General features: G+C 47.1%; 2 protein-coding genes across 2 annotated transcripts in view; one reads left to right on the top strand and one right to left on the bottom strand.

Annotated features, from left to right (window-relative positions):
- fgl1 (fibrinogen-like 1) overlaps window positions 1-5,746 on the top strand; it is a 6,705-nt gene extending 959 nt beyond the window's left edge. The window contains exons 2-7 of the mRNA XM_037690461.1: window positions 1,901-2,069; window positions 2,182-2,341; window positions 2,898-2,995; window positions 3,064-3,152; window positions 3,962-4,152; window positions 5,527-5,746. Coding sequence (XP_037546389.1) covers window positions 1,901-2,069; window positions 2,182-2,341; window positions 2,898-2,995; window positions 3,064-3,152; window positions 3,962-4,152; window positions 5,527-5,746 — 927 coding nt within the window. The remainder of the gene's footprint in view (window positions 1-1,900; window positions 2,070-2,181; window positions 2,342-2,897; window positions 2,996-3,063; window positions 3,153-3,961; window positions 4,153-5,526) is intronic.
- The window catches only part of LOC119423051 (nascent polypeptide-associated complex subunit alpha, muscle-specific form), a 34,466-nt gene continuing 32,210 nt past the window's right edge, over window positions 5,682-7,937 (bottom strand). The window contains exon 18 of the mRNA XM_037690460.1: window positions 5,682-7,385. Within this exon, the coding sequence (XP_037546388.1) occupies window positions 7,172-7,385 (214 nt within the window). The 3' untranslated portion in view covers window positions 5,682-7,171. The remainder of the gene's footprint in view (window positions 7,386-7,937) is intronic.

Here is a 7,937-nt window from a genome sequence, read left to right as displayed (position 1 = left end):
GCAGTTTGTTTTATGTGTCAGCAGTTTGTTGAGTCAGCAGTTTGTTTCAGCGTTTTTGTGGGTCTGGGTTTGTTCCAAGTATGTTTTTATTAACTGTATTTTTGACTCAGCAGATGTGTCAGTGTTGGTCCATTGCATTTGTGGGCACAGTTCCTATAATCTTCTAAATAGTGGAGTCATCTTTACATGTAGCAGGTTAGTGTTTTCCCTAACTTTGAAAACCATTAGTGGAATCAGCTTCAGCTAAATTTAAATCCGGTAATGTCAAGTCCGCAATTTTTTTTCCACACAGTTCCCGACTCTAAAAGTGTACAGAAGACGGTGATTGACACCAAGGTATACTATACTATGCTATGCAAAGCTAAACAAATCGTAGCAACACCGGGTGATGTCACCACCCTTGCAGCGCTTTTTTCCTCCTCATCCCTACCTCCATCAGTCTCAGTTTACAGCCAATAACAGAGACTTTAACAGAAATGAAGCCAAACCAGAACAAGAAAATAATATGAAAACCCCATTTTCACACTCAGAAACATGGTAAACATAATCCTTACCTGGTCCATGCATTTGTCATGTCTAGACTGGACTATTGCAATTGTTTATTATCTGGGTGTCCAAAAACTTCTTTAAAAAGTATTCAGTTGATCCAAAACGCTGCTGCCAGCGTTTTAATGACAGTTGATAGGAGAGATCCTCTCTCTCCAGTTTTAGCTTCTCTCCATTGGCTTCCTGTCAAATTCAGAACTGAATTCAAAATCCTGCTTCTAACCTACAAAGCTCTCAACAACCTAGCTCCATCTTATATTACAGATCTTATTGTTCCATATTTTCCTAACAGAGCACTTCTCTCTCAGACTGCAGGTTTACTTGCGGTTCCAAAAAGCATCATGGGAGGAAGAACTTTCAGTGATCAGGCTCCTCTCTTGTGGAACCAACTTCCAGTTTCTGTCCTTGAGGCCGACACATTGTCCAGTTTTAAGAGTAGGCTTTTAGGTTTTTCCTTTTTGATTAATCCTATAGTTAGGGTTGGCTTGGGTTTCCTGAGCTATCCCTTAGTTATGCTGCTATAGGCTGAGACTGTTGGATGACAAACGGACCACATTTTCTCTCTCTGCTGTCTTTACTTGCTCTCCCTGTTTGTATTTGTAATTATTTCTATCTTAACGTGTTTTTTATCGTTCCTCCTATAGAAAGTTCACCAGAACCTGTCATTCTGTGTTTGTTTCTACTTCCTGTCCTCTCAAACCTCAGCTGCTCGAAGAAGATGGCCGCTCGTCCTGAGCCTGGTTCTGACGGAGGTTTCTTCCTGTTCAAATGTAGTTTTTCCTTTCCACTGTCTCCTTCGTGCTTGCTCAGGATGGGAGACGGTGACGAAGTGAAGATTCAACACAACCTGCTGCTTCCTTAGAAAGAGAACTTTTACTAACTGGCTTTTATAATGTATGTAAATGTTTTTATACAGTGAACTGAGACAACTGCTGTTGGGACTTGGAGCTACAGAAATAAACTGAAATGACTTTGCAATGCTCGCACTTGTCTCTGGGACGTGACTCTCTCACACATTTCACACATCTTTACATTAGTGCAGATTTATTACAGAGAGAATATTGATGTTGATGCACAGCAACTTCGTAGTTAGTTTATAAAACCAGTTCAGCACAGCGCAGTTCACATTAGACAGTCGAACAGCAACAGCAGTGGATAATAAAAGTTAGCACTTTAGCGTTAGCTTCAGATAATTTTTTTATCTGTTTAGAGGTTTAGCGTTATCAAAGCTAATGTTTTAGTTAGCTGAGCCCACCCTCGGTTTGCTGTGTCCCAGCACCCGAGGTTCTTCTTGTCGTTCTAGAGAACAATGTGCGGTTCTAGTGGTTCAGGAGGTCTGTGTGTTTCGGTCCAGGCTCCCCTTGCGTGTGAGAAGAGGGTGGCCTATCTGGATGCTGAGGTCCGGAGTCTGAAGAACGTGATCGACCAGCAGCACAGCTACATCATGGAGCTGCAGAGCAGACAGTCACAGCAGCTGCTGCGCATCCCCAACACCCACCTGGGCCTGCAGAACCTCTACAGAGGTCCGTTCAACACTCAGAACCTTTAAACACTTCCATAAAGAAAAGTGAGTTGGTCAGATTAAACAGCTGTGGTTCTTCTCACGCTGGCCGGGTTCTGCCGGGTTCTGTGCAGACTGCTCTGAGGTGTACGCAGATGGAAACGTGGCGAGCGGGCTCTACGTGATCCGACCGGACGGCTCGCCCACGGAGCTGAAAGTCTACTGCGACATGAACAACGGAGGAGGGTGGACCGTCTTCCAGAGGAGGAAGGACGGGAAGGAGAGCTTCGACAGGTGAGTGTCGGCCCAAACCATCAGCCCTCCACCACCATGCTGACAGCTGGGAGGAGCTGCTTGCAGCAGTGCATTCTGGGTAAACATCTGTCCTCTGGTTCTGGTCCAGAACTCTTCTGGTTCCATAAGATGAAACATTCCAAACCTTAGTCGAGCTGCCATGTTGTTTTTAGAGGGAAGAGGTCATGACCTTTGACCTGCTGACAGAGGCCTGTAGAGTCACTGCACGGTCTGACCTTCAGGGTGAATCAGCTGTCTGAAATGTTCTCTTGTGAAGAATCTTTCTGTAGAACGACGGACTCTAAATGACCTTTGACCCTTCACAGATTGCTGCTCTGTCACTGCTGATGTCTTTCCATCTTGGCATTGTGTTAACACACCAGCAGAACCTCCTGCTGAGGATCAGTTAAACAGCAGCTCCTGATCCTGGACCTTTTTTTATCCGTTTCTGTTTTTATTCTCTCATATAAATGTCACGTTTCGGTTTTATCTCATTTTATTTATTTGTATTTTTCACATCAAGATTCTTCTGTTGTTCTGATGATCATGTCTGCAGGACCTGGGCAGAGTACAGTCATGGCTTCGGGGATTCCTACTCCCCTGACGGCGAGTTCTGGTTGGGGAACCAGCCTCTTCACCTCCTCACCTCTCAAGGTGCGTTTACCTGCTGAGCACGGCAGCGACCGTCACCTGGCCACTCGCCTGACTCTCCTGTCTCGTAGGAAACTACGACCTGCACATCAACACCGAGGACTTGGAGGGGAACCAGCGCTTCGCCGAGTACAAGAACTTCAGAGTGGACGATGAGAAGGTGAGACAGGCCTGTTCCCATTCGGTCCGTTGCTGCCTCTAACCTTGCCTTCTCAGTTTCCCAAAACAGCGGGCCGTCCTCAGACTAAACAAGATCCTTTGTTGCCATGGAAACGAGAGCAAGGTCGTCCGGCTGGCCTACACCCCGAGTTCCCAAACTGAAACTTTACCGAGCCGTGGATCCTGACGAAGAAGCCTCACCTGTCTCTCCTGCCTGACCTGTCTCACCCGTCTCATCTGTCTCATCTGTCTCACCTGTCTCACCTGTCTCATCTGTCTCACCTGTCTCACCTGTCTCATCTGTCTCACCTGGTCTGGACAGTAAACACATTCATGTCTCCAGACGGTTTCACTCGTTGGACTTTCTCTGATCACTGTTCGTTTTATTTATAAAACTTTCAATAAAAATTATCAATAAAACAACTGTAACTACAAACCAACACAAATTTAAAGAAAAAAAAACATTAAAAAAAAACATTTTATGAAATTTTAAAACGGTCAGCCGCATTTAAAACAAACATCTTAAGGTCATCTTCAGTCATCAGAACATAAAACTGTCAGTTTGTTTTGAGTTCAACACTTTGGACTTTAGTCAGAATTTACAAATAAAAATATATATATTTTTTTACATCTTTTATCAGCTGTGAAGCAAACGGGTCAAATAAATACATTTGTTAAATTCAATCAGTGAAATAATTCAACTTTTTAAAGATTCTCAGTTCCTTCTGAAATAATTGGACCTTCTTGAACCCGTTGACCCTAGACCTTTGAGAACCTCACACATACAGAGTTCTGTTCTGTTCCTCACAGGACCAGTACCAGGTCCACGTGGGTGAGTATTCTGGGACGGCTGGCGACGCTCTGGCCGACGCTCGCGGCCTGGATCCAAACAGTCCCTGCAAGGGCGGGATCAAGTTCAGCACCTACGACCACCCCGGGTACAACGAGGTCGACAGCCAACGCTGCGTCCGCTACTCCAAGTCCGGCTGGTGGTTCTGCAGGTAGGTCCGGCTGGTGGTTCTGCAGGTAGGTCCGGCTGCTGGTTCTGCAGGTACCTCTGGGTGGGGATGTTTAGGCACCACACGGTCTGATTCCGAGGCTGTAATGAGGACCGAAGATGATCACCTGTAATCTACAACTTCAGACAAGGATTGTTTGGACCTACAGTGCCTGTGGTTCTGGTTTTGTTGTAGTCTCATTAAACTCTGAGGTTCTGACCCGCCAGCAGCAGAATCCAGTTTCTGAAAATCTCAGCCTGTTTCTGCGTCCACAGCTAAGAACAATGTTCTGGACCCAGCACCTCAGCTGCTGTTGGGCCAGAATTAATTTATCATCAGAAGGTTCATAGAGTTGGACATGTCCTGTCAGAGGACAGCGTCCTGCAGCCCTGAGACAGGTTGGACACGTCCCGTCAGAGGACAGCGTCCTGCAGCCCTGAGACAGGTTGGACACGTCCCGTCAGAGGACAGCGTCCTGCAGCCCTGAGACAGGTTGGACATGTCCTGTCAGAGGACAGCGTCCTGCAGCCCTGAGACAGATTGGACATGTCCTCAGACACCGAGGATTGTTTCTTTTTACGTCTTTAAAACTAAAAAAATTAATCAGAACCTGCTGTGAACAGATCGACACACCTGGAAACTCACTAGTTGCAACCCAGGTGTCAGCGGCCCAGATGTTAGCATTAGCAGCCCAGGTGTTGGTGTTAGCATCTCAGGTGTTAGCAGTCCAGGTGTTAGCGTTAGCAAGTTACAGAGCAGCTCTTCTTCACAGTCCAACTGTTTGTTGTCAGAACTTATCAGAAGTTTGTTCTGCAACCATTAAACTTTATTTTCATAAACGGAACCAAAAAATGTCTGAACGAGCCCAAACACATCACACAGGACTGACCTAGAACCCTGAGGAATCGTTTATTCATGGTTCTGTTTATGGTGGGGGTCAGAGGTCATGTTCCTGTGACATGATGGGAGTCTGCGGAACATCTCCTGAGGTTTGTCGAGTTCTCAGGTTTCTCATGTGGAGTTTCATCAGTTCTGCTGCTTGAACTTTGAGCAAATCTTTTTCTGTAAGAAGCTCCATCGTCTCTGGAGAAACGGCTGAATTGTGACAGAAAACGTGTCCAACTCAAACACAATGAAAATGATTCGACCAGAATCATTTTGTGCAGCCTGGTGAGAACCCACCAGAACTTCTGGGTCCAGCTGTGAGGTGCTGCAACGTTCAGTGTAGGAATGAATGTTTTGAAATTTATTTTTATTTAGTCAGAACCAAAACTTTTCCGAGTGAAATTAGAGAGAAACTGGTCTGCCAGTACAGGACCAGGTCTGAGTGTCTCCTCCTCCTCCTCCTCCTCCTCCTCCTCCTCCTCCTCCTCACAGGTGCGGCTCAGATAACGAGGAGGAGCAGCACTTCAAAGGTCCGTTTGAGGCGATGAGCGACGACGGCGTGGCCTGGTACGTCTGGCACGGCTGGTCCTACGCCATCAGGTCCGTGGTGATGATGGTCCGAGCCGCCGACCTCCAGCAACTTCCGCCTGGCGCAGAGCAGCGGGCGCCGCCGCTCGACCCTACCATGGTCCATCCCCGCTACGACCAGTAAAAGGAGGACCGGATCCACGGTCCCACCCCCTCCACGTGTCTCTGCTGCTGCTCAAATAAAACATTTTGACGTTTATCTGCCATTTTGATTTTATTCTGTCAAAAATAAACAATGAGGCATTTCAGGTACAGCTGAGGTTTTTCAGGACAGGAAGTGACACTTATTTTGAAAGAACAGGCCTGAGTGGCAGGTAAAGTGTTTCCATGAGACAGAAACGGAGTTTGATTCCAGTTTGGGCACAAGATGGTGGAAGCAGGGACAACAAACACGCTTCATGGTAAATTAACGGATTATTTGGCTCCAAGTCAGATTACATTCACAAAGTGTCAAGTTCAGGCTGGAGGGACACAATGTCTCTGCTCAGTTCGTCCTCAGAGGGACAGGAAGTCCATCATGTTGCAGAGCTCCAGTCTGTCTTCAGAGGGACAGGAAGTCCAACGTCCTGCAGAGCTCCTGTCAGTGATTGAGGGACAGGATGCCCACCGTTGTGTAGAACTCCAGTCTGTTCTCAGATGGACGGGATGTCCAATGTAGTGTAGAACTCCTTTCTGTCCTCAGATGGACAGGATGTGCAATGTCGTGTAGACCTCCTTTCTGTCCTCAGAGGGACAGGATGTCCAACGTCATGTAGCCCTCCTTTCTGTCCTCAGAGGGACAGGATGTCCACTGTCGTGCAGAGCTCCAGTCAGTGATTGAGGGACATGAAGTTCACCATTCTGCAGAGTTCCAGCCAGTGATTGAGGGACAGGAAGTCCAACGTCAGGTAGAGCTTTCTGTCCACAGATGGGCAGGAAGTCCACCTTCCTGCAGAGCTCCCATCTGTCGTTAGATGGATCGGAATACACCGTCCTACAGAACTCCTGTTTGTCCTCAGATGGACAGGATGTCCACCGTCCTGCAGAGTTCCAATCAGTGATTGAGGGACAGGATGTCCAATGTCGTGCAGAGCTCTTTTCTGCCCACAGAAGGACAGGAAGTCAACCATCCTGCAGAGCTCCCATCTGTCCTTAGATGGACTGGAATCCACCGTCCTGCAGAGCTCCTGTTTGTCCTCAGATGGACAGGATGTCCACTGTCCTGCAGAGTTTCAGTCAGTGATTGAGCTTCGCTCTTTGAGAAAAAACACAAAAAAAACACTACGCTCCAGTACCCGTCATTTCATTCGGTCTCCATCAGTTTTCGTCCTCTTTAAGAGACTGACTGAGGACAAGTTCATTATAAAATAAAAAGGGGTTGCCATGACGACAGCCAGGATATGGACAGGTCCTGAGGTGTGCCTGCTGCGTGTCCTTCAGATGAAGAAGCGCTCATCGGATCAGGCGTTTTCAGGTAGTGACAGGCGAGGTCCGTCCCACGCTCCGACCGCAGCACATCCAAACGTCCAACAGGCGGGACACGTCCCTGTCCTCGGGAGGTGGGGACAGGTTATCTGGGAGACAACGGTGCAGCTGTAGGGAAGGAGGCGGAGTTCCGAGGCGAGCCGAAGGGGGAGGTCGGGGAGGGGCGGCGAGGGCTGGCCAGCAGGTCTCCGTTGTGCAGCTTCCAGAGCAGCTCCTCGTTCTCCATGGACAGACGCTTGTTGACCTTTGACTCCTTCTGCAGCGTCTGCTGGAGGACGGCCTGCTCCGAGGACAGCTGCCTGCAGGGACACACAGAGAGTTTCATAAACATCTTTTTTACATTAAAGAAAGGGCAGATCTGAGGGGGGGCCTGTGGGGACCTGGTCCCTGGTGGACTGAGTCTTTACAGACCAGTAATGTGTCTAAGAACTAAACTGATATTTTTATAACATGTTAAAAATGAGACAAATAAAAATAAAGCTGATAAAATAACATTTCTATGAGAGCAAACGTGTTGGCGCGTTATTTTTGCTTGGTCCAGGGTTTGTTTTTAAAGATGGCTCCACCACAACCCCAAGTCAGAACTGGCCCAGATCAAACACGAGCTGATCAGAGTCACAAAACAACTACAGGTAAATACAAAATATTACAATACGACCTTACAATCAAAGATTCTAAACAGTTGCCAATTATAACATCTGTTTACCTACATAAACAGAAAAGTGCATTTGTTTACCTACATAAACGGCCAAAGTGTGTTTGTTTACCTACATAAACAGCCTAAATATGTTTGTTTACCTACATAAATGGCCAAAGTGTGTTTGTGTATCCACATAAACAGCCAAAGTGTG

The sequence above is a fragment of the Nematolebias whitei genome, chromosome 16, assembly GCF_014905685.2.
Source record: "Nematolebias whitei isolate Nwh7 chromosome 16, NemWhi1, whole genome shotgun sequence".
NCBI classification, from domain to species: Eukaryota; Metazoa; Chordata; class Actinopteri; order Cyprinodontiformes; family Rivulidae; genus Nematolebias; species Nematolebias whitei.
The sequence above is the reverse complement of the archived record's forward strand: the minus strand, read 5'-3'. Positions and strand labels throughout refer to the sequence as shown.